Source organism: Xenopus laevis, chromosome 4L, assembly GCF_017654675.1.
Source record: "Xenopus laevis strain J_2021 chromosome 4L, Xenopus_laevis_v10.1, whole genome shotgun sequence".
Classification (NCBI taxonomy): Eukaryota; Metazoa; Chordata; class Amphibia; order Anura; family Pipidae; genus Xenopus; species Xenopus laevis.
In genome coordinates, this window is record NC_054377.1 from 21901979 (window position 1) to 21929838 (window position 27860).

Genomic DNA, 27860 nt, shown 5'->3' on the forward strand with positions numbered 1-27860 from the left:
TGTTGCAAATCAGGTGCAATTTGTAGATAACTTTTTCAGAGTGGGGATTGCGTTAGCTTGGCCCTTGTGTTAAAAACAGCATTAGTGTCCGATACATCTATGGTACTGATTGATGCAACCTGCTGTGGCACCCCTGGAATTACCAGCACCTCATTTTGGTAGTTAGTGGTGGGAGAATTTTCGGCGGGTGGCGAAAATTGCAGGCAAAAAATCAGCTGTGCTAAAAAAATTTAAGCACGCGTCAGAATAGTTGAGCACATAAAAATTGTCGTGCGTCAAAATTATTTGGACACTCATTGACTATAATGCATTTGAATTGTCGCAGGCGTCTAAATTGATGCACAACAAAATTATTTTGACGCCCAGTGACTTCAGTGCATTTCGCAAACTTTTCACCATTTCACCTGTCGGTAACAGTGTTAAGCTTACTTAACACTCAGCTTTCTTGGTTATCTTTATTATTTTGTGGTACTCGACCCTTTCGATCCTTTTTGGATCTCCAACTTCCTCTATTTTTCTTCCCTTGTTTCTTTTTTTCTACCTCCTTTTCTATCCTGGGACTTTCGTAACTTCCCTGTTTCTCATTCCCCCTACTAACTGTTTTCACTCCCGTTGTTATGGTAAAAATCTAAAAGTGTTTTGGTTTTTGTAAACTGGAAAAAAAACAAATAAAACAAAGTAAAATAAAAACATAAGAACGAGGGGTCAAGATATGAATAGCATCATATTTATTACCTTAAAATAAGAATGGGGGTCAAGATATGAATGGCATCCTGCAAAGACGTCATTGGTGTTTGTTAGAAGTGTGCACCAATGGTTTCCAAATTGTTCTGTGGAAAGTTAGACACATTATATTAATTTCAAGATCATTTTTAAAATTTAAAATCAAATAAAACATTTCCAGTGAAGAAAGTTCTGATAAAAATCCCAGAAACAGTTTACTTTTTAATTGGAATTGTACTTTCAGCCAGAAATATTTAAGGCTTCTTCGAACTAATTCTTCTGCCTTGTGGTAAAATTCTGTTGTTTCTTTCTTGTTCCCCAAAACCTTCTTCTCATTATTTATTATTATTCTACAACCCTGTTTAAGTTTAAGTTGACTGGGGGGGGTTAGTCCGATGCTACTGGTGATGTAGTCATCCAAAAACTTCTGAACCTCAAAAGCAAGACCCCAAGCAACCCCGTTTAGCTTAATCATAGTGCAGAGCACAGACACCTGCTTACTCTGTCCAAGAGAAGTGGGTGGGGAAAAGCACATAGTTGTTCCACCCCCTACCTCTAACTCACCAACCAACAATTAGCTTGCCACTTGTGAATTGCCACTTAATTGCACACCTCTCCTGTTAAACATGGATGCAGTCTTAGAACTTAGGAAAACCCTATGTTTCTCATTATAGGGGAAAGCCACAGCAAAAAAATGAATTTAAGATGAAAGAATATGTAATTCGGAGGAATTTTCCAATTAATTAATTAATTAAAAATGTATAATGGTTTCTTGTGAATGTTTATTGCTATTGAAAGCAGTAATTTCCTATCCCTTTTAATTCCTTGTACCGCTTCTCCTGACTTCAGAAAGGCTCTATTTCCCATAATGCCTTGGGTGCTTCTTTACAGGACTGTTTCCCACCGAGCATGTAAGGCATAATGGGAATGGACTCTTGGCTACAGAAGAGTTGAACTCTAAATATTCCATGTCATTAAGTATCATGGGTATTACAATGGTAGTTATATGTTCTAAGGACAACTGTACCTCTGTCGATGCTGTTGGTGCAGGGGTTATTAAAGTTGTCAGCCGCATCAGAGCACAGAGCTTGTGATTTCCACGAGTTGCTGAAGGATGAAGCAGATGTCTCCAAAACACCACTCAGCGTTTTCATGTCATCAGCCTGGGCTCCATTAAAGTTCCCGCAGATTCCTGAAGTATGTGATTTTGATTGAGAAATCCAGTATTACACATGTATAACTATTTTTATGCAGGTGCCCTGGCTTTACTTCAACAAATCTCTTTATTGTTATGTATATATAATATGAAATCCGAGTCTTTTAATGTTATGTATTTATATACAATTGATATTAATGTGGCACTTACAAAACTGCAAGAAAGGATTGTCTCATTATGGCCACTTTACATTTTTCCAGCTGTCACTCCAATGGGCAAGATAGCAGGGAAAAACGTTCCAACCCTCCATTTTTGGGGTTTAAGATAAGTTTAGAGAATGATTTTAAATTGTATTAACTTGCCTCTAAAGCTTATTAAAGGTTGCTACAGTTTGTCTATTCGAGATCCATTGGACTGGACTGGACTTGTACTTCATCCTAGGCTATGGTCTTTCTGAATTGAAGAGTTTATGGGTGGTTGAGATATGTTTTGAGTTGAGTTAAGGGTACAGTGTTCAAGGTCTGTGTGCTGGATTTGTGGTGAGGTGTTCAAAAACTAGGACAGAGGAGTCTAATCTTTGTGTATCTAAACTCTGACAGGTCAGGCAGGGAGTGCATCAGCCTAAGGTGATGTGGTGTATGTAGCACACTATCCACAAAGAGATGATACATTCATTTCACTTCTAACTTCCAGGAATGCAGCAAAGTGTGAGAAGTTACTGTTGCTCCACAACATGCATGTCAGACCACAGCAACTCTTTCTTGTTAGTTAGGAGTGCCATAGTGTTCCATGCCCTCTTTGTGAGGTCTAAGACGGCTAATATCTTTCTGAGTTTAAAAGGCAATGTGTAGGTTTTCAGTTGAGGTGAAGCATAGGGCTTCTAAAGGGAGGTTGGATTTTGTGTGTCAAATACCATCCAGTTTGCTTTGTGAGAGCTTTGAGAGGCAAAATACACTTAGCACATTTCATAACTGGGTAACACTAATACTTACTAGTCCCGGGGGTTGTTGAGAGTAGCCCTAGAGAGAATAGGATCTTATTTCCCCAAAGAAATTGAGACTGTGTGTGGTCTATGCCTTGCAGGGTTTTCTTGTGGATGTGGCAAGGGTTGTTGCTTAGTATATACTAAAAATTTTGGCAGATAAATTATCTTACATATATTTATTCTGCCAATTATTATAAGAGGTAGTTTGCCGCAGTGTTTAAGTCAGTGTTCACCAATCAGTGGCTTGTGAGCAACATGTTGCTTATCAACCTTTTTTTTCAATTCTTTGCTTGAAGCAAGTTTTGGTTGGACAAGAACCAGCTGTACTGCGAAACAGATCCTTCTGTATTCTGCTAGTCCACATAGAGGCTACCAAATAGCCTTTATTTGGCATCCCAAGAACTTTTTGCTGTTTGTGTTGCTCTCTTTTTACATTTGAATGTGGCTCACAGATAAAAAAAAGGTTGGGGACCCCCGGACTAAGTGTTTCTTTTAGCTTACAATGAAGTGGTTGAAGGTTAAGTTGGAGAATAGAGCTAGGGCCTTGTGTTGGGGATTCCATGGTATCTGAAATTGTTAGCTACTTTAAGAGGGCCACTCGGGGTCTGTCATAAGCAGAGATAAAGATTGTATTTTAAAACTGTTTTATAATATTAATACTATATGAAAATACTTGCTGGTAACAGTTTCGCTACATGTTACAAAAAGGTTGTGCTCCTTTACATCCCAACCTGGTGGTCCATCTTTTTCCTATTGATGAAAAGGATTGGCCTTGGTAGAGTCTACTCTTTTATAAAGCCTGCACATTGAGAATGCCCTAGTCAAGGAAACATCTTGGGAGGTTTAAACATCTATACAGTTAACTTATTGCTGGCTCTGCCCTCAATCTGAATTGTCAGCATCTGCCTCTGCTTTAACTACATTTACAGTATTTAAGAATCAACTGCAAAGGTAAAACGTTTTACCAATTGATTCATTTACCTGTCATTTTATTTTTAAATGTGTGCTCAACACTAATGGAGAGGTGAAATACAGGCTTAATGTTGACCTGAACAGTCATGCCAAATGGCGAAATCACGTTGACAACATCAGAAGTAGGCCTATAGAGAATGACGCCATCTACAGGAAATAAAAAATGAAATAATAAATAAATAAAATGAAGTATAAAAATGTGATATTGTGATACAACTGGCACAATCACAAAGAATACACATTATTCTAGATTGTTAGCTCTGGACACATAATACAAATGAGTCAGTATTATTTTGAGCCCTCTAATGTGAATCAAGTGCTAGAAATACAATTTAGTAATTCTGGTTAGAACTAATATATCTAAAGCAATATGTCTATGAAGAACTGAAGAAGTCACTTGGATGAGTGGTTAAATGATTTCAAGAATAACTCCAAGGGTGTTATTTTTTTCCAAGCTTTATTATACCCGAGGATGGAAAAACTCTGAATCCTACCATGTTTGTATATAAGTCAATAAGAGAGGTCCCTATCATATTTGGAAGTTTCTGTGGTCTGCGCTGGAATTAGACCGAAAATCAGACTACTTTGCAGGCAAAAATCGGGGGAATAGACGGAAAAAAACTCGGAAAACAAATCATACTATTAAGATTTTCGCTAGATTTTTTTGTGTTTGTCCCCAATCTGATTAAATTGTGATTTTTTATTAATAAATAAAATCCAATTGTGGATTCTAGTTTGGTCGGACTTTTTTGATTAAAAAAAAATCGGACTTTGATAAACAAGGCCTATGACTTAATTCTACTGGATAATGTATCTAAAGTAGTTTTTCTTACTTTTTTGGTCCAAGGTCCTGTTTGTGGTCCATTGTTTTTGGGGCTTTATGTAACTTTCTCAAAATATACTGCTTCTAAATAATAGACCACAAATAATGTTTTGTTTTCAGTTGTTTTATATTTAAATTTTTTTGCAGTGTTTGTAAGCTGGGCCTCGAAACTGTTACGATTTGATATATTAGTTGTGTTTGGACCCCCCTCCAATTTGCTAAAATTCTCGGTGGCTTCCCAAGAGACCCCATTCCCTACAGGGTTCCTGTATACCTGCCTAGGCTGCACAAATAGAGTTCCTTGCCCTGGTTCCAGAATTATCTAGATCGCACATAAACTCACTGAAAGCGAGGTGGTTTATACACTTCCAGTGCCACATACAATTAATTAATCCATGGAATAATTATAATTATATTACACTGTTATTTATAAATAAATGTTAGCTTTGAAATAACTACAGTTTGACCCTTTTTGAATTAAAATATAAAAAGAAGTATGGTGACTTAGTTGCATAGGAGATTAATGTAAACATTTAGGGGCACATTTACTTAGGGTAGAATATCGAGGGTTAATTATAATTATAATCGAATATCGAAGTCGAAGGATTTACCGCATTTCCTACGATCGTATGATCGAAGGAAAAATCGTTAGATAGAACGAAGTATTTTAATCCATCGATCGAACGATTTTCCTTCGATCAGAAAATTGTTAGGAAGCCTATGGGGACCTTCCCCATAGGCTAACATTCATGTTCGGCAGGTTTTAGGTGGCAAAGTACTTGGTCGAAGTTTTTTTTAAAGAGACAGTACTTCGACTATCGAATGGTCGAATGATTTTTAGTTCGAATTGTTTGATTCGAAGTCGAAGTCGTAGTCGAAGTCGTAGTCGAAGTCGTAGTCGAAGGTCGAAGTAGCCAATTCAATGGTCGAAGTAGCCAAAAAAAACATTCGCAATTCGAAGTTTTTTTCTTCTATTCCTTCACTCGAGCTAAGTAAATGTGCCCCCCCAAGGTTATTGGGTTTCAGTGCTATCCAGTAATCGGTGATGATTCTACACTTTAATGCTGGTTATCTTCACTCTTTTTCTTATACAAATCTGGTTATTTACATCTTACCTACAAAGTAAGCAAAAACCTTGGCTACATTCACACTTCCAATAATAAATATCACAAATATATAATTTTTATTATTCATCTAACACACAAATAACTACAGGAGAATAACAAATCAATAAAATGTATCTCAAAAGTGCAAAACCAATAACAAAAGGTCAATCAACACAAATATCCCCTCTAATGTCTTTATTCCATGTCTGGTAATGTGCCAGGTACAAAGGGAGATGTCATAATGACCGATGATGGGTGAAATATGCAGAGTGCTGTGTTGGTATATCAAATATGGGATAAAGACATTAGAAGGATTTTGGCACATATATCTAGTATTGCAAGTGTGCATGTTTACAGGGTCTTATCACACCTTTGTCTTACTAATTAATTCTAATGAAGTAACAAAACCATATGTAACAAATTAGTCTTTCTCACTCAGTACTGAAAACTTTTTGATATTTTTGGTTCTATTTCTTTTTAACCTCTTTCCAATTGAGTTAATAATTGTGTAGCAACTATACTTCACATGCATACGTGAAGCATGAATTTATCTTACAACATTTTTCAGGCTCTTCTCAGCATTTCCATGATACACAACAACAACAAAGGAATAAATAAAAACATGGCAAACCTTTATACTTGGGCAGCAGAGTTACAAAATTGTTGATGTATACATTGCCACAATAGCAAATTTTTATATTCTGAAAAACAGGAAAGATATAGGAAATAGAATTACCATCCATCAAACTTGTTGACTAATTTGACATATTTTGGCATTCAGATGTAAAATTCTGAAAGTCATTTTAATAGTACATCCAAACTGAACACACAGCCTTGTAAATTAAAAAGACATCAAACCAAAGCTACCAACTGAGCTACCAGTACAAAAGAGGTATCTGTGAAGAAAACATTGCATCTAGAGTTGCCAAGGAACAACTCAGGTGAAGCAATACTCTCAATAGGCTACTATATCATTAAGCTAGTGCTGCAGCATTGTGACAAAGACAGATGTGCTGCACCAAAACATAAAAATAACATTATTATGTTGCTGTAATCCACGGTCTAATTAAGATGAATACAGAATAAAACGTTTTTTAAAAATGTATTCTAAATGTAATATTATGTGGCAGAAACAGAGACAGTTTTATTCCTTCCAACTTACCACCTTCCCTATGGTGATGTAGACAGCATTCAAGCAAGTGACAGTTTCTGAAAGTCCGCACTGGACAATCTTGGCAGATACAGCAAATTTTTTATCAGTATCCTGGGTGGATAAAAGACGTTATACAGAATATTAAGATGTTTGAAAAAAACAAAAAGCAATAGTAACCAATTAACAAACAAAACAACAGTTGAACATAAGATCTCGCTGGTTTAAGAGGACACTAGTCCGAATTTATCTCAATATTTTCTGCTACAAACTCCGATCGAACTCCGAAAAAATCTGATTTTCACGAATTTTTCAATTTTCACCCGAAAAAACAGATTTCTTGTGCTTTTTGCCCGAAAACTTTGGGGTATTGTAGGAAACCCAGCGCACATCAAAAAATCTATGGGACTTCTTCCATTGACTTATATGCAAACTTGACAGGTCTGAGATACTGGATTTTAATTCAGACTTTTCCATCCTCGGGGTTTAATGAATTCTGAAAAATTTGTGATTTTTTTAAAAGTCTGGATTTTTCATGATTTTTGCATTCGGAATTTAGTAAATAACCCCCTTAATGAACTTGGTATACCCAGGAGTTACCTGGGTTGACCTGCTAGTCAACTGCCTATGGTTTTCTGTTTTTGCCTTGTAATTCTTACCACCAGCCATAATTGAGAAGAGAAAATCAGAAATACAGAATAAAAAAATAACAAACAATATATTATCAGACAGAGCAGATCAATGATGCAAGAAAATAGAATAACAAAACGTGAGATGACAACAAAATAAGGAGAAAGTGCCTCTTGATCTAAAGTTTCCTGCTGGGCCCATGTCATTTCTTTAGGTCAAAAGTTGCTTCCGTTTGAGTACACACAGTTATTAAAGGTCAAGATGTTATCCTTCCATGTGATCTCCAAACATTTCTGAGATAAGTAGTGATGGGTAAATTTGTTCGCCAGGTGCGAATTCGTGGCGAAATTGCACGATTCGCCATTGGTGAATACATTCACGAAACTGCCGTGAAAATTCGCCGGCGTCAAAAAAAAAATGGACGGCGGTATCAAAAACGAGCCGCCTGCGCTGTTTCATGAATTTTTCACCATTTCGTGAATTTCAGGGGAAATTCGCGAGTGAAACGGCGCAAATTCGCCCATCACTAGAGATAATTCGTTTCATTGTCTCACTTTTCTTTGGGCCTCATAAAGGATGATAATCATTCAAACCATTGGGCATACCAGAAAAAAAAGTGGCCATACATCATAAGATACACGAGTTTGGTAATGTCTATAGATAGACCTTGCAAGGTATATAAATATAAGACACTCTCTTCTAATGACAAAAGAAAATATTCGACTGCCTTTCAAGGAATGAACTGGTATGTGAGAGGGTGAAATTACTTGCAAGGTGTGAACACGAAGGAGATAAGCATAGAAAATGAGGTGAAACCTGTTTGTATGAATGAAAATGCCTTTTTAAATCTTGCTAGACTTGTCCGACTACAAAAATACAACTTTACGTAAACATCAAAATCTCCAAAGATGGCCAGATATTGTCAATGTGGGGGTCTATTTTTAATTAAATGAAGCCATCATAGTTACTTTAAAAGTCAGAGTGCTCTTGATATTAGCAGCAATTGTTTTATGTACATGCCTTATTTTCATTATTTTGATCATCTCTGCTAAGCCAAATAACCGTGAATAATGTACAAATAATATACAAACCTTGGCGATTAAGTACTGGCAATTTCCATGGAAGGTAAACTCCCTTGCATCAAAGGTGCTGATATGGGATCCTCCTCTCAGAGTGCAGTTTGCAGCACAAGCAAATTGTGTACAAGACCAACGACCAAACTTGCAAGTGCTGAACAAAAATAACATTGAGGGTTTTTCTTTAAAACAACATAATCTAATTGTAAATTATCAGTAGCCATTTAGAGATAAACTACACTAGGTAGTAGTTTTTAGAGATGTCGCGAACTGTTCGCCGGCGAACTTGTTCGCGCGAACATCGGGTGTTCGCGCTCGCCGGAAGTTCGCGAACGTCGCGCGACGTTCGCCATTTTGGGTTCGCCATTGTTGGCGCTTTTTTTTGCCCTCTCACCCCAGACCAGCAGGTACATGGCAGCCAATCAGGAAGCTCTCCCCTGGACCACTCCCCTTCCCTATAAAAACCGAAGCCCTGCAGCGTTTTTTCACTCTGCCTGTGTGTGCTGAAGAGATAGTGTAGGGAGAGAGCTGCTGCCTGTTAGTGATTTCAGGGACAGTTGAAAGTTTGCTGGCTAGTAATCGTTTTGATACTGCTCTGTTATTGGAGGGACAGAAGTCTGCAGGGGTTTGAGGGACATTTTAGCTTAGGTAGCTTTGCTGGCTAGTAATCTACCTTCTACTGCAGTGCTCTGTATGTAGCTGCAGTGGGCAGCTGTCCTGCTTCTGATCTCATCTGCTGACTGCTGCAATAACAGTAGTCCTTGTAAGGACTGCTTTTATTTATTTTTTTGTTGTTTTACTACTACTACTACTACTACTACTATAAGAGCCCAGTGCTATTAGTCTAGCAGTGTTGGGGAGTGGGACTGGTGTGCTAATCTGCTGCTCCTAGTAGTTCAGCAGCACCAACTTTAATTTTTTTTTTTTAATATTCATTTTTTTTTTATTTTACTTTTTTTTATTTTACTACCGCTGTAGTAGTGTATAAGTTGACCTTTTAGGCATTATTTGCCCTGTAGGCATTATTTGCACACTGTTTTCTTCAACCCGCCATCGAGCTGTGTGACCTTGTTCCCATTCTGTCTAAATATCCATAATATTACCGTCTCCAGAAAAAACACCGGAGTCACTTTTTTCAAGCAGCATTCATATATTTTACGTAATCCGTATCCACCGCTGTAGTAGTGTATACGTTGGCCTTGTAGGCATTATTTGCACACTGTTTTCTTCAACCCGCCATCGAGCTGTGTGACCTTGTTCCCATTCTGTCTAAATATCCATAATATTACCGTCTCCAGAAAAAACACCGGAGTCACTTTTTCAAGCAGCATTCATATATTTTACGTAATCCGTATCCACCGCTGTAGTAGTGTATACGTTGGCCTTGTAGGCATTATTTGCACACTGTTTTCTTCAACCCGCCATCGAGCTGTGTGACCTTGTTCCCATTCTGTCTAAATATCCATAATATTACCGTCTCCAGAAAAAACACCGGAGTCACTTTTTTCAAGCAGCATTCATATATTTTACGTAATCCGTATCCACCGCTGTAGTAGTGTATACGTTGGCCTTGTAGGCATTGTTTGCCCAGTTTTTTGGCCACAGCCACTGAAGCACAGAGGCCAGAAAAAATATGCCATATAAATGCTGAAAATAGTCATTTTTTGCCATACGTTGACTCAACGTATATGGCAAAAAATGACTATTTTCAGCATTTATGTGGCATATTTTTTCTGGCAACTGTGCTTCAGTGGCTGCAACCAAAAAAACTGGGCAAACAATGTCTACAAGGTCAACGTATGGCGAAAAATTACTATTTTCAGCATTTATATGGCATATTTTTTCTGGCAACTGTGCTTCAGTGGCTGCGTCCAAAAAAACTGGGCAAACAATGTCTACAAGGTCAACGTATGGCGAAAAATGACTATTTTCAGCATTTATATGGCATATTTTTTCTGGCAACTGTGCTTCAGTGGCTGCGTCCAAAAAAACTGGGCAAACAATGCCTACAAGGTCAACGTATGGCAGTTGTTTAAAGAGAACAGTAGATTACTAGCCAGCAAAGCTACCTAAGCTAAAATGTCCCTCAAATCCCTGCAGACTTCTGTCCCTCCAATACAGAGCACTATCAAGCAGATTACTAGCCAGCAAACTTACTATCATCTGTCCCTGAAATCACTAACAGCTCTCCCCCTACACTATCTCTTCCAAGCACACACAGGCAGATTTTTCAGATACATTTTTGCCCTTGATCCCCCTCTGGCATGCCACTGTCCAGGTCGTTGCACCCTTTAAACAACTTTAAAATCATTTTTCTGGCCAGAAATGTCTTTTCTAGATGTTAAAGTTCGCCTTCCCATTGAAGTCTATGGGGTTCGCGAACCGTTCGCGAACCGCTCGCATTTTTGCGCAAGTTCGCGAATATGTTCGCGAACTTTTTTTCCGACGTTCGCTACATCCCTAGTAGTTTTACAGGTACAAAGTAACAAATAAATTCCAAAAATAGCTAAAAGTCCAAACCAACAAAAGTAAATAATTACTGTTTTATTTTGCCCAACAACTCATTTTAGAAATGAAGGTTATGTGGGACATGCTATGTGGTTTATTCTTAATTTGACCCCATTTCCAGTTCCACCCATTATCCAAAATCAGATAATGGATCAAATATCCATATTCTTTCTAAGTAAACTCTCATTTTACACATCTCTACTTTTCAGCAACTTATTATAATGATGTACCCAATGGTGTACGCACTTTTGAATTTTAAAATTATTTGATAAGTTCAAATCATAGCATAGCTTTTGTTTACTTTATAGCAAAAGTGTTCCTAAGAACCTTTTTCCTAGTAATAATATCAAGTTGATAAAAATAGGGATGTATATTACCCCACAATGATTTCTAATGTGCTTATATATATTAATATAATATAATATAAAAGTAAAAGTGTATTTTCCTAAGTGTTGAACTAAGGCCCACCAGAGGACCTCACACTAGGAGCCCACTCTCACAATTAGTAGACATTGCTAAATATAATAAATTACATACAGGCCTATGGACGAAATAAGAAAGGGCTGATGGGAATTGACATTTGCTGGAGCCCACCAAGGACATATTTTAGTACTCTTGCAGGTAAGTGCATGGAAAAAAATGTGTTTTTTTCCAAATGCATCAGTTAACAGTGCTGCACCAGCCGAATTCTGCACTGAAATCCATTTCTTAAAAAAGCAAACAGATTTTTTTCTGTATTTAATTTTGAAATCTGACATGGGGCTTTACATATTGTCAGTTTCCCAGCTGCCCCCAGTCATGTGACGTGTGTGCTACTAAACTTCAGTCACTCTTTACTGCTGTCCTGCAAGTTGCAGTGATATCACCCCCTCCCTTTCCCCCAGCAGCCTAACAACAGAACAATGGGGAGGTAACCAGATAGCAGCTCCCTAACACAAGATAACAGCTGCCTGGTAGATCTAGGTGCAAAATGTGACAAGTTACTGGTATGGGACCTGTTATCCAGAATGCTCGGAACCTGGGGTTTCCAGATAACGGATCTTTTTATAATTTGGATCTTTATGCCTTACGTCTACTAAAAAAATCATGTAAACATTAAATAAACCCAATAAGCTGGTTTTGCTTCCATAAGTATTAATTATATCTAACATTAGACCAATACAATGTAATGTTTTATTATTACTGAGAAAAAGCAAATGGTTGGATTATTTGATTATAATGGAGTTCATGGGAGACGGCCTCAATGGACAATGGATCCCATACCTGTAAATGACAAACTTTTATCGAAAAAGAATTCACATGTCAAATGGTTTTCACTTACATAACACTACAAATAGTGATGGGTGAATTTATTCACCAGGCGTAAATTTGCGGCGAATTTGCGCGTTTCACCGCCGGTGCATAAATTCGCAAAACGGGCGCGAACATTCACTGGTGAAAGTTCGCCAGGGTCAAAAACAGGCGTCGGCGTCAAAAAAACGGACGCCGACGTCCAAAATTTTTTGCCGTTTCGCAAATTTTGCGGGAAATTCGCTAATTTTTCTGCGAAGTGAAACGGCGCTAATTCGCCCATCACTAACTACAAATACAGAAATAAAATAAAAAAAACAACACATGAAACTATACCAGTCATGGCAGGCAGTGGAATATTTCTCATTCGGTTCAAATATCTTCCCACCATGAACACAAGGACAATTGATCTGTTTCACACACTGTTTATGGTGATTAATATCATCCAGAACAGTTCCTGGAATATAAAGGCCTCAATGATTATAAATATACAATTGAATTCTAAAGTTCTATGGACAATATGATTTTAAAAATGAAATCCAAACATGGAGACAACAACATTTACTAGATGTCATTAGTATTCCCAAGTGAATGGTAAAAGGACCTCCTTGCACTGTGATTGGAACTGATGGGAACACACAAATCTAAAACTTAATTACAGAAAAAGTAAAAGTATTTATTAAACATACAGCAGCCATTTAAAAACATAGATAGGCAGCTAGGCAGGTTACTGCGTGAAGTGGTATGTCCCAAATATTTCACTTAAGTATTTATTTACAGCACATTGGTCCACTACCATTCAGGTCTGTTCCACCAGAAAAGGTCCACTTACACCAGCTCTACCACTTTCACAGCTTATGAAGATTTGTCAGGGTAATAAGTGGCAAACCTAACATGTTTCAGAGTTTAAATTGCCCCCCCCAACAAGTTCCCCCAAACCCCCTTCATCTCTTTGGATTTCCACATATCTGGTTCAGTATTTCTCACCATTCCCCCATTTGTACTGGGCCCGAACAGGACTTTTGTCTGCTTCTCATGGCATATTTTCTATACCAAATTATTAGGAAAATACATCAACAAGATTCCGAGTCCACCATCTGGTATTTTACAGGACTATTAAGTAAACAGTTAAGGTTCCAAATAAAAAAATCTGAGCCGGCTTAAAGGAACAGTAACACCAAAAGATGAAAGTGTTTTAATGTAATGAATATCTATCTATCTATCTATCTATATATATTATTTTTTATATATTATAATTACGTTAAAACACTTTTATTGTTGGATGCTACTGTTCCTAAATTAAAGCAGTACACACACGAGGTCACACCCTCTTCCACCATTAAAACTACTGTTCCTAAATTAAAGCAGTACACACACGAGGTCACACCCTCTTCCACCATTAAAACTAATGACCATGCCCATCATTAAATCCTTCTTGATCTTTATTTCCTAATTTTGATACATCCATGTAAGGTGGCCCATATATTTTACAACTGCATTTTACCAGTTTTCCCACCTTGCACCCTCAGATTCTAAAACATCAACACACAATAAAAAAAAAAAAAATCACACCCTACCTGGAGGACAGGAGCATCCCTCAGAACACGGTTCACTGCATAATTCACTTGCATCAGGTTTGGAACATGTGTCGGGACAGGGTGAAACACATTCATAAAACAACATGCTCGTTGGGCATTGTGTAACTGGTGAAGAAATAGGTAGAAAGGTAGAAGGTGGCACCTCATGGGTACAAAGTACATTATTGTACCTTTGTTCAACATGAGTTCAATAAATAGTGCTTGTGCTGAACATACTTTTTGCATATTGGTTTAATGATGAAACTGTTTTCAACAGTATCATTTCCTATATCAACAATTCACCAGTATATACTGTATGATAAACAAAAGTTTTCCTGGCCAATGCATATGATGGAATTCTTCCACGAATAAGTACATTTAAAGCACACTCATTAATGCCCCTGATTATTTTGTAATACATCCAGCTTTGAAGTAAATCATGGCTAATTTAAAATATCCACCCATCTGATTACATAACACATTATATTCAAGCTAATATTTTAATGAAGTCTTTTGTTAAAGATTAACAAAATACTTATAAGAAGATCTCAGCAGCTTAAAATCAACAGGATGACATGTTTTCTTATAGAACTGTATATATCAAAGCAAGTAAATACTTTTGTGTATGTGGTTGACTAGCTAACGCATACATTGTGGAATAAAAGGATCAAAAGATAAATACACAACTACTGTAGATACAGAAAACATTTACTCACAGCACAAACCAGGGTGGCGCCAGTTGCCAGGATGCCCACCAGCAAGGACACATTCTTTGGAGAACTGGTTCAAGGTGCTGCAAATGCATATTGTCTTGTTTAGAGATGCACAATCGCACAGGTCTTCCATGCACGTCTGGAGATAATCTAGATATGACTCCAAATGGTCTTTGCAGTTACCCATTCTTGAAAGGAGATCCTCACATTCCATTCTCTGAATAAATGAATGAATAGGATTATTCTGGATCTATTTGTTTTGGGTTTAGCTTCCGAGATTTCTTGGATGGTTAAATAGAATGGACTGTTGCCATATATAGGTATGGAATCAGTTATTCAAAAAACCCATTATACAGAAAGCTCAGAATTGAGAAAATTATGGAAAGGCTATCTCCCATTGGATTTCCCATCCACATTTTTTAAAAATGATTTTCTTTTTTTTTTATAATAAAACAGTTCCTTGTACTTGATCCCAACTAAGATACAGTTAATCCTTTTTGAAAGCAAAACCAGCCTATTATTTAATGTTTACATGATTTTCTAGTAGACTTAAGGTACAAAGATCCAAATTACGGAAAGAGCAGTTATCCAGAAAATCCCAGACCCAAGGATCTTGTATCCAGAAATCTGTTCTCCAGAAAGTTCTGAATTATGGGAAGGTCAGCTCCCATAGACTCCATTTTAATCAAATAATTCAGAGTTTTAAAACAAATTTCCATTATCAGTGTAATAAAAGATCAGTACTTTGTAAGCTATCTAAGCTTATTGTAAGCAAAGCAATCCTATTTGATTTATAATGTTTAAATGATTTTCTAGTAGACTTAAGGTTTGGAGATTCACATTATGGAAAGAACTCTTATCCAGAAAATCCCAGGTCCCATACCTGTGTGTATATATACAGTATATATATATATATATATATATATATATATATATATATATATATATATATATATATATATATATATATATATATATATATATATATATATATATATATATATGAAAGCTTTATTATTGATATAAACATTCCTAAATATGATATTTCTGACAACTATGCTGGATTTAAACCATGAAGATTTAGTAGTCTTCTTCACAATAAGTATGCACAAAGCACGGTGTTTATATATATATATATATATATTTATAATATTTCTGTAATTTCTGCACATCAACATAACTGGGAATTATTGGGCATCATATTAAAATGGTTTGTGATTCCCACCCCTCACCCTCAACCTTGAAGAGAATAATCTGTTTCTCCGACAAATATTTGTGAAATTGTGTAAATTGAAAAATTATATTATATATATTATAAAACGTATTTAAGTAGAATGTCACGAAAAGAGTTTTACATACAAATGACACATACTTTAAATCAGAACAAATCCCACATAAGCACCATCTTTAACTACAGTGATTGACCATGAGCTTGCACAGCACCTGCTTCTGGCTCTCATCACTGTCAAAGATCCAGAAACTGGATTGAATGTACACAACTCTACAGTTTCGGTATGAGGGGGAAGGGCAAGGACCTTTCACGGATGACCAGAAAAACAGTTACTCCAACCTTCCTATCAGCTCCCCTTGGATTTTTTTGTGTACTTTTTTATTTACCATATAGGCATCTGAAGGCCTAGGCTAGACATGTGTCTTTGTGTGCCTTTATGGTTAATGTGTGGGGGGTGGCACTAATGCAGTTGAGGTAGGAGCTTCTACATGAGGGTGATCAGCTAAAACAGCAGGTGGGGAGTTATGTTCTCCTTTAAATGCAATACAATAAATCTCAGTGTCACAGAGAAGCATGGTACCTGTATATTACAACTGTATAATGTAGCCTCTTTAAGGAGAACCAAACCTCTTATTCATAAAACCCCTACCCCCTTACCCTACATAGTAACCCCCCCTCTCCCCCCCAGCCTAGGTGTAAACTCCGTTTAATTGCCCCTAAGTCTTTAGTTACCTCTTTTTGCATATCCAGCACAGCGGAGCTCACGGTCGCCATCTCCAACACTTCGGTAATCTTCAATAAGTAAGTGCCGTATCGGCGCATGCACCGAACAACAGCGCATGCCACAAAAATAGCCGAAGGGAATGAAGAAGACCCAAAGACTACTGAAGCACTGGAAGATGGCGACCATGAGCTCCTCTGTGCTGAATCTGCAAAGAGAGGTAAGTTAAGACTTAGGGGCAATTACTGGAGTTTACACCTAGGCTGGGGGGAGCAGGGGGGACTATGTAGTGTAGGGGTTTTTATGAATAAGGGATTTGGTTCTCCTTTAAGCAATGAACATCATGAAGCTTCTTGAATACAGTGCCATGAGAAACCTTCTTCTTTTTATATTGTTCTCATTCAATCTGATTTTACTGAACCTCCATCAAACTGTTGATACTGATTTTATTTGTTGAGGCTGGAACATAATAACTCATATCAATGTGGGGGTGACCCTTTTTTCCCAACAATAATATAGAGGACAACATGTTAATAACGTTTATTTTGTGACCTACTATTAATCCTGCTACAGAAACTTCAGGAAATAAAAAGAAATAAAACAATATAAGCAAGAGCAATATAAGAGAAGGAGCATTGGCGTTTTCATTGCTTACCTGTTGCTTACAAGTTTTCTCTTCAGACTCTTCACTTTCAAATTCTGAGACATCTGGACAATCATCTTCAGGCCCATTGACCTTGTGAACATTGCCAAATAGGGCTGGAAAGACAGGATGTCCTGCACAACAGAATTAAATACATACAGTTCTAAGACAAGAATATACCTCTTAGTATTATTATTTAAATCATTTACTACTGGTCATTTATGATTATTTTCTTAGAGTAATAGTGCCCATAGCATTTACTCAACCAGCATAGTTTGGTCAAAATATTGTGTGTCACCAGCAACCATAAATACCAATGGCATGCAACATGGACAGTGACTGGGGGTTCTCTAACAGAGGAACAAATGCTACGTGCACCATTTGCCTGAAAGAAGAATATAAATGGAAATGGAAAACAATTACCAAATGGGCCAGTAACACAAGTATTTATTTATAATGTCCACTGAGCTTGAAGTTCAGCATCATATCTATACAGCATGACATATCTTATTTGAAATTGCCTGAATTTTTATCTGGTAAAGCGTTTGGTAGCAGTTCAGGTAAATGTATTATCTAATGCGCCATTGAACACAAATGACCACAACGGATAAAAAGGGCTGATAACAGCAAAACCGGAACCTCAAATAGATGATGAATGAAGTTGCTGGTTCTAAAAAACGACAAAAATGTAAATGAAAGTCTTCCAATAATCGGAAGAAGCAGGGCATCTCTCAACAATATGTTTAAGAATCCACTCTTGTTCCTCTATTAAGAGCAGGAGAGGGCCAGCAGTAAAATTAAATAAATGGAATAAATGTTCATCTTCACTAGACTGTCAAGACTCAGTCGACAATTTTAGAAAGATGACGTACAAACCATTACATACCTCCCAACTTTTGGAAAATGTCCATTTTTAAGTTTGAACACATTTCTGGGGGTTTTAGGTACATGGTATATGTGTCATTATTGTTGTATGTAGGGCACAGGATCTGCAATTCCAAATGAGCCCCATACAAAACACCCTCAACACCTTTAAGTACAGTATATGAGCATATTTAGAGGGAAATTATTAATCTTATTAGGAAACCCACTATCCAAAAAGCTCCAAATTACGGAAAGGCCATCTCCCATAGACTTCATTTTATTAAACTTTTTATAAATGATTTCCTTTTTCTTTGTAAAAATAAAACAATACCCGAGGCCCGCTGGCCTCCAGGCGCACTCAGGGAAAATCCACCCTTGGTCCTACACTCACTTGCATTTGGTTCATTAAGAATTCTGTTGCTTCATTTTCCATTTTACACAGGCACTAAGTTTTACCACAACTTACTTGCTTTAAAACTTGACCAGAAAAAAACAAGCTTAAATAGCAATTGCAACCGATCTGTTCTTTTAGAAATAATCTTGCAATCACGGGGGTCACCTTAAGAAGCCATTATTTGCATTTATGGTTTTTCAATGATTAGTGATGGGCGAATTTCTCCCGTTTCACTTCCCTGAAAAATTTGAGAAGTTCCCCCGAAATTTGCGAAACGGCGAAAAATTTGCGAAACTTGAAAATAGACGCCCTACATTAATTTTGACGTTGGCGTTAAAGTCAAAGGGCATCTGAATAGTGTTGACACGCAACAGTTTTGCCGTGAACGACTTTTCCGGGGCGCCTCCAAAATGTTTTGATACAAATTTTTACGGGAGTTTTGCGCCTGGCGAATTTATTCGCTCATCGCTATTAATGATATGTCATTCTTTGGTTTCACTTTCATTGCTCCATAAACCAAAAACAGAAGCTTCACCTATCAATTGATCTTTTATATTAAAAATCCAAACAGGTATAGGATCCATTAATTGGAAACATGTTATCCAGAAAGCTACAAATTACAGAAATAAATTCCAAATTATCCAATTTTTTTCCTCTGTAATAATAAAACAGTGTTGTGTACTTGATCTAAACTAAGTTATAATTAATCCTTATTGGAAGCAAAACCAGTCTATTGGGTTTATTTAATGTTTACATGATTCTCTAGTAGACTTCAGGTATGAAGATCCAAATTTAGGAAAGATCCGTTATCCGGAAAACCCCAGGTCCCGAGCATTCTGGATAATAGGTCTCGTACCTGTATATAATGCTACTTCTAACCTAAAAAGTTTTCCTTTTCAAACAGAGCTTATTGCAAAGGTACATGTTGAAAGGCAGCATTGAAATATGAGCCTAAAATGGTTTTTGTATAGCTTTCTCCATAAAGGACACCAGCTTCGTATCTAAAACAATGTCTGTAACACTAACCTTGCCAAACTAGATCATTTGAGGGATTTCCATCATTATTGCCACATAGCCCACAGGTCTTTCCTTTGTACATGTCATTGAGTTCTAACTAGAAAAAAATGATGCATATTAATTAAACATTCACCTGCAAAATCATAAGATCAGTATAAAAGATCTATAATAAAAGGCCTTACATCTTGTGGATAAAGAATGGGGCAAATTCACTAAAGAGCGAAGTGACTAACGTTAGCGAAACTTCGCCAGCGTGACGTTGTTACTTCTCTGATTTACTAACGGGCGAAGGTGTAACTCCGCTAGTGAAGGAGATAGACTCTAGTGCTACTTTGCACTCTTAAGCCAGGGAAAGTTTCACTCTGGTGAAAGAGCGTTACTTCGCAAATTCACTAAGATGCGCATTTTACTGAATGTTACCTCTTGTGCCAGACTTGCCTACGCCACCTCAGACCAGGCAAAGTGCAATAGAGTAGATAGGAGTTCTTTAAAAAAAAAAAAAGTCCCAAAAACCACTTGCGACTTTTCATTTTTCAGGGTGATAGGCTGCAAAAGAGCATACATTTTTTCTGGGGTACCCGGCTTCCCCCCTACATTTCCTAACATATGGCACAAAGACTATACACTGGGCTCATGTGTAGGGCAATATAACAACTCTAGTTTATTTTAAGGTTTCCCGGGCTTGTGTAGAGTAATGTATTTGCTGCAACATATACGTCTATTCAACTTTGACTTGCCGCCGTATGCAAATTAGCCAACGATATCGCAACTTCGCTTCGCTTGCAGCAGTAACGCTACCGCTACTTAGCCGGCGCTCGGCGCCTTGGTGAAGTGTTGCAATGTAAGCAAAGCCGTTGCTGGTGAATTTTTGGAGGTTAGTGAATTTGCCCCAATGCTGGTAGTATCACATTTAAATTACGCTTTAATAAGGGAAACTCTTTGGGGGATAAATAAGGCAGGAATAGGTTTCAAATAGTTATGCTGGTATGGGATCCGTCCTCCGTTGTACCTGATCCCAACTAAGATATAACTAATCTTTATTGGAAGCAAAACTATCCTATTGGGTTTATTTAATGTCTACATGATTTTCTAGTAGACTTAAGGTATAAAGATCCAAATTATGGATTACCCGAAAAGCCCCAGGTCCCGAGCATTCTGAATTACAGGTCCCATACCTGCATATATCCTGCACACATGGAGCAAACACCTTATAACTGATTTATTCTAACCTAATTTTTACACATTATGCCACTCAACTGATTTTATACAAGCTCTATACTGGCTGGATCTGTACAGATAGAATATAGACAGAATAGAAGAACTTATTAAAAATATGACTTGAATATACAGCACACTCACCTTGAAGTCATCTCCCCAGTTCCATATGATCAGACCAATTCTGGATTTTATTTTAACATTTTCACACGCGTCATCAATATCGATGCCCTTCTTTGTGTATGGAAAATCGAATCTACAAAACATGCCAGATATAATTGATTATCATTTGAATGATTAAAGCACAACCGCTGACAGTATTTCACCACTGTGCATCTAGATTAGGAGAACACCCACATGGTAAGCACCCAAATTTTTAGGTGGGGACATCAGGGAGTTGGTCTTGTATCTTCAGGACCCATGAAGGCTGGGAGCCATGCTTTTTTTCTGGTGTGTCCTACCAGCTCAGCCCAACCCTGACCATGGCTCTTTAGTACATACTAGTACATACTAGAAATATTAATTAGGGTAAAGGACATTATGATACATTTGCCACATCTCTGAGGCACACTGTCCTAAATTTGGTTCTGGATATGACATAGATTATATTTTGACTTTTATCACGTATATGACTGTGACCTCTGTAACACCCTTCAATGTTCTTGGATCACCCAGTGGAACCTCCAGGAAAACCTCTAACATGGTTCCCAGTCCACTATGATCCCTACACTAATAGGTAGTTAGTTTAAACTTCCTTGGGGCCTAAGTGCCAGGCTCTCAGCAGATATCCACCTTCCTCAGCACATAGCAGCCAAAGAGGAAGATCACCTGGTGCCTTTCCTATAGAGAAACTTAAGTAACACTGACCCTTTCTGGTCACTGGTCCTCTTGGTCTGTCCTAGTAAAGAAAACTCCCTCCCATCTCTAAATTAGCTTCAGCTGTTACATGGCCAAACCAGGGGAGTTCCAACCAGTATGGGATTTCCAGAACATATGAAAAGTTAAACCTATGGACCCCCACAAGACTTCTATGACTTTTTGACATATATGACACCTACTACTGAATTATAAACCATTGGGGGGGGGGGCTGCAGTGAGGGTATGACAACAAAATGCATGCAGACAAAGACAAAAGGTCCTCTGCACTCAACCCATTATCAATATAATAGTTATCCCTAATCTGGCCAGTCCTACACAGGTCCGGATATGCGATGAGGCCACGAAGGCCCTGGCCTAGGAAGGCATAAGTTAAGGGGCGGCATGCCCCCAGCCACAGGGGTAGTTTGCTCAATTCTGGAGAACGAAGTGATAGGAGCTTAGTGCTCCGGTACATAAAGGATGCTCTTGTTAACTATCCTGGGGTAGGGAGGGGGGCACCGGAGGACACTGGAAATCCACCCCTGGTCCTTCACTCACTTCATCTGATTCTTTAAGAATTCTATTGCTTCATTATATATTTTACACAGGGACTAAGTTTTACCTGCAGCTTACTTGCTTTCAATGTTAAAACTCCCAAATTGTTGCCCTTTTATAAATCAGATGTCCTTATTATATTGGTTATGGGTTGAGTGCAGAGGACCTCTAGTATTTGTCTGTATGAATTTTGTAATAACAGTCTCATTGCACTCCTGCTTAATGGATTAAAATGTAGTAGTGAGCACAACTTTCCTTTCTTTGTTATAGTTTATACAGAAGCAGGGGCCAGTTCTAGGTTGTGGCTCCCACCCATTCAGCTATAGTCAGGTGATCCCAGTGGTGGTCAATATGATTGGCAACCATTTGGAAATCACGTTGCAGGTAAAATAGTCCCTGTGTAAAATGTATAATGAAGCAACAGAATTCTTAATAAATTAGATGAAAGTGAGTGCAGGACTGGCCAGACCAGGAATGAGTTTTAAGTAGTTGGCCAGCTTGAATATATTGCAATATATGGACAAACATTCCCTGTTTTGTTTAAATGGGAGGACATCTTTTAGTAGCTTAATGCACAAAATGTTTTTATGTCCTTGATAAGAACATTAAGAGAGTGCAGAGGACCTCTTTTTTTTTGTAAGACATACCGGGTATATGACTTATATTACATAGAGTATGGTGTGCTGTACAGGAAAGTTACTGTTTATACCCAAAGCTTCAAGGAGCAGAAAAGAACAAGTACTCAAGTGTTTGTATGAGCCGACGGTTCTTTGGATTTGCAGAATGTGCATTCCTGGCATATAGTCAGCTCTACTTTTTACTTTCTTTTGGCAGCTGAATGTCCCATCAACTGTTTTTTTCCAGGAGAGCAAAATATTAACATTATTTTAGTGTAAAAAAATAAACTTTAAACACGCAACTTATCTCTTTGTAGAAATGATTATTTTCATGATTGCAAACCATGGTGTTCAACTATCTATAAGGATAATAACAGAGCCTTAGAAATATGGTGATCATTTTACACCAATATTTATACTTTTTTGGAATAACGTTTTAGTAAGTTTTATAAACAAAACCCAGTACAGGTATTGTACAGAATGCTCAGTATATGGGGGTTTCCGGATATCGGATCTTTCTGTAATTTGGATGTTCATCCCTTAAATCTACTAGAAAATCATTTAAATGTTAAACCCAATAGACTGGTTTTGCTTCCACTAATGATTAATTATATTAGTCGGGATCAAGTACAAGGTACTGTTTTATTATTATAGAGAAAAGAGAAATATTTTTTTCATAAATTTGGATTATTTGGATAAAATGGAGTCTATGGTAGACAACCTTTCTGTAATTTGGAGCTTTCTGGATAATGGGTTTCCGGATAACTGATCCCATACCTGTATTGTTAGATGAAAGCATAGTCTTTAAACCAATACATTAATTAATGTCTATTCATTGTGGCTAGACTGAATAATTGTTCCACTTATACATTAAGGGCCGACCTATTAATGTTGCAACAAAATTGAGCCTCAATTCTAATCGTACGACTGGTGCTCCAAAAACTCAACTTTATCGCCAAATTGTCGCCATGACAACTCAAATTTATTATATTATTGGAAGAAAACCAGTGTGGATCACGATGTCAAGAAACATCCATCAGGAACATATGCCATTGACTTCTAAATGACATTGACAGGTTTGAGATGGAATATTTTCAGATTTGGATTTTTAACAGCTTTGGGGTATAATAAATCTCTAAAAATTTTAGGTTTTTTTCCCTGTAAAAGTTTTTTTCCCATTTAAAAACTAGACCAGAACATTTTGATGTTTAATACATAGGCCCCTAAGTATTGGTGTCTGTAATACCAGTACAGAATGGGGGACCCTGGAAGCTTACATGCATATTGAAATATAATCCCAAAACAGTACCAGGTATTATATTAACTAGCCCTATCTCCTTGCTTGCAAGTATAGCTCAAAGAAGAACTGTAACTCACAAAAGTGCCAGGAATTTTATTAGCAAGCCCCAGCTCCTTGCTTGCAAGTTTAACTGTATGTATTAGTGAGTACCAGCTCTTGCTTACAAGTACAGGTATCTGGAAACCTGTTATCCAGAAAGTTCAGAATTACAAAAAGGCCGTCTCTCATAGACTCCATTATAATCAAATAATCCAAATTCATGTAGAGAACCTGAGAATTGGGTGTATTTATCTCAGGCAGTTTCCCCTTGGTAATAGGACACCTAAGGGTCCTTTAGTTAACTCAGGCAGCTATGTCCCTTGCTGGGTCCACATTAGTTCATGGAGTTTGTCCACTAGATGGCACTGTTTGTCAATATAAAAGGGTTTTGCATCATGCGGTCTGGGTCTGTCCTGGGACTTTGCCTCACTGTGAGGTACTACAGGTCCAGGTCTGCCGGGAAAGTTAGTTAAGTGTAAGATAGTGATAGTAACACAGTAATAGTTGCTCTAGGAGTGAAAGTCAGCACAGGGTAGCTAGTGAGCAGATGTGGCTCCAACGAGGAGAAATAGTGTGGTTAGGACTCCGTGGTATTTGAACCACTAGAGCAGGGACTATAGTGGGTGAGTTGAGGACCAGATAGGATACCAAGACCCAAGACCCCAGGCTGAATACAGTGGGTGAGGTAAGGACCAAGTCCGGTGCCAAGATACAAGACCCCAGGCTGAGAAACCCATGCCTTAGTGCTTCACCAGAGGGATAGTGCCCAGTGAAAGTGGTAACTATTTCTCAAGTCTATTGTTGCTGTAACTTTGATACATATTGAATATTAGCCGTCTGCTGCACCTTGTACCCTCTGGAGGGAATACTACTGTTTGAAGCTACTTTATGATTACTGTGAACATCCAAGTGCTTGTGAACAACGACCTTGCCACTGTTCTCTGTTAATAAGTTTTAGTTTACTGCAAAGCAATTGTCTGGCTGAATATCCTGCTGCATTGATCTACACTAGGTACCGGGAGTTTACAGGGAGTTGCACGGGTACACTGGGGGTCCAGGGCACACTACAAATAGTTTTAGCCTGGTCACACACAGCCTTAATACATAGCAAAAGATACACCTACGGGTGCGCTACATTTATAAAAATTATTTCCTTTTTCTCTGTAATAATAAAACAGTAGCTTGTACTCGACCCCAACTAAGATATAATTAATCCTTATTGGAGGCAAAACCAGCCTATTGGGTTTAATTCATGTTTACATGGTTTTCAGTAGACTTAAGGTATGAAGATCCAAATTAAAGAAAGATCCATTATCCGGAAAACCCCAGGTCCCGCGCATTCTGGATAACAGGTCCCATACCTGTATAGCTGGATGCTGAACAAGGGACATAACTACAAAGGAAGCAGACCCTGCGGGGGTTTAGGAGGTATAGGGGCCCCATGAGGCCCTAATTCATATACAATTTCAATAAATATTGGTAAAACAGGGTAACCTGTTCATTTTGGGGGTCTGAAAAATGATTTGCTGTGGGGCCTAGCAATATCTAATTATGCCACTGTGCCATATTATAACTTACAACAGTGCCAGAGCGGTTAGGAGTGAGCAGTGTCAAGTAAAACACTGAGCGTAAAGGAGTAGTCAGACAGGCCACTTCATAAACAAGGGAGGTGTGGTGCTAAGGGGTGAGAGGAGCTTAGTCAGGAAGCTAGCCGGATGATTCACAAGGGGGATAGTGCAGTACCTGGGATTAAACAGAGGTATTTACTAGAAAAGAGATGGAATGGGTCATAACCAATATACAGGTATAGGATCCCTTATCCGGAAACCCGATATCCAGAAAGCTCCGAATTACAGAATGGCTGTCTCCCATAGACTCCATTTTATCCAAATAATCCAAATTTTTAAAAATTATTTCCTTTTTCTCTGTAATAATAAAACAGTAACTTGTACTTGATCCCAACTAAGATATAATTAATCCTTATTGGAAGCAAAACCAGCCTATTGGGGTTATTTACTGTTTAAATGAATTTCTAGTAGACATAAGGCATGAAGACCCAAATTACGGAAAGACCCGTTATCCAGAAAACCCCAGGTCCCGAGCATTCTGGATAACTTGTCCCATACCTGTACTAGATAACACAGTACCCAAGGACACACAAATCAAATTCTACAAGCCAAGGTCAAATACTAACTGATAGCTGGAATCCACAGACAAACTCAAATAAGCTTTCCACGTCCAACCCTCACAATTCAACAATTCAACACACAAAACCTGTGAGAAGAGAGGCAAAGTCTCTAAACTTCCTCTAGCAGTTGATTGGTGGAAGGCTTCAGGTAGATTTAACCCCTCTCCTTTCCAGAGCGCTCCTGACAGCCATTCTGAAGCAATTACAGTTCTAGTTGTATTTCTTCCACAAACTGATACAGAAACTTGCTCCAACTTCTCTTAAAGAGGTTGTTCACCTTAAAATTAACTTTTAATATGATGTCGAGAGTGATATTCTGAGACAAATTGCAGTTGGGTTTCATTTTTTATTTTTTGTGGTTTTTGAGTTATATAGCTTTTTATTCTGCAGCTCTCCAGTTTGCAATTTCAGCAATCTGGCTGCTAGAGTCCAAATTCCCCTAGCACCCATGCATTGATTTTTATAAGAGACTGGAATATGAATAGGAGAGGCTTGAATAGAAAGATGAGTAATAAAATATAGCAATAACAATAAATGTGTAGCCTTACAGAGCATTTGTTTTTAGATGAGGTCAGGGACCCTCATTTGAAAGATGGAAAGAGTCAGAAGCAGAAAGCAAATAACTACAAAATTATAAAAATAAATAAATAATGAAGACCAATTGAAAGGTTGCTTAGAATTGGCCATTCAGAGCCTCAGGAGACAATAAGCTGCATGGATAGGAATGTATGATGTCCACTTCTTGATATTAAATGGCCAAATGAAGAAAGCTAATTCAATGTTATTTTTCTAATACTCTCTGCTGAATTTGCTCTGTATTTTTGTGGCCACTTTTTAGAGAGTTTTAGCATTTTGACCCTTACTGCATATCCATTTGTGGATGGGTATCCCAAAAAAATTGAATTATTATTACTGTTAAAGAATGGGAATAGGTCTTGATCACTCCAGCACCATTGTATTGTACTTCTGCCAGGCAAGATCTACCTCAATCTCATTGTGGCTTCTGAATTTATTAGCTTAGGGGCAACCATACATGTTATGTTATCCCTCCAAATGCATTTTTTCATGATCACAATTATGATTCTGTATCAGAGATGACCATTCTAGTTTCTTCCAGGTGAATGTGGCTTAATCAAGTTTCTAGAGCTTGTACCTATAAGTAATGTTCAAAGTTCTTAACAAAAGTGTACAGGACAATTAGAAGGTTATTTCCTTTCAATAATATTACTGACAACAGCTAAAAAAAATTCTTTCTAACAATTAATATTGAACCACCAGGTAGGTACTCACGGGTTTCCATCAACAGTGATCCCTTCATCTTCCACTTTAATTACCAGATCGTCAATGATGATGGTAAAATATGTTCTGTAAGCTTCTTCCACTTGAACCTTTTGGGTATAGATATTAAAAACGGAAGACGGGGAGCAGTCCGACGCAAACAGGTAAATGCACTGCCCAGAGAAAGTGTATTGAACTTTATCAAATGTTTGGTAATGGTTACTGGCCCAC

At 37.7% G+C, this 27860-nt stretch overlaps 1 protein-coding gene across 1 annotated transcript in view; it reads right to left on the reverse strand.

The window, feature by feature from the left end:
- Positions 1-26456, reverse strand: part of LOC108713851 (mucin-5B) — a 57991-nt gene extending 31535 nt beyond the window's left edge. Inside the window, exons 1-13 of the mRNA XM_018257523.2 lie at positions 26358-26456; positions 20939-21050; positions 19589-19676; positions 17317-17438; positions 14713-14926; positions 13997-14122; positions 12756-12876; positions 8637-8775; positions 6928-7029; positions 6397-6466; positions 3846-3983; positions 1751-1915; positions 736-830 (exon numbers count right to left, since the gene is read on the reverse strand). Coding sequence (XP_018113012.1) covers positions 736-830; positions 1751-1915; positions 3846-3983; positions 6397-6466; positions 6928-7029; positions 8637-8775; positions 12756-12876; positions 13997-14122; positions 14713-14926; positions 17317-17438; positions 19589-19661 — 1365 coding nt within the window. The 5' untranslated portion in view covers positions 19662-19676; positions 20939-21050; positions 26358-26456. The remainder of the gene's footprint in view (positions 1-735; positions 831-1750; positions 1916-3845; positions 3984-6396; positions 6467-6927; positions 7030-8636; positions 8776-12755; positions 12877-13996; positions 14123-14712; positions 14927-17316; positions 17439-19588; positions 19677-20938; positions 21051-26357) is intronic.
- Between the last annotated feature and the right edge of the window lie 1404 nt (positions 26457-27860).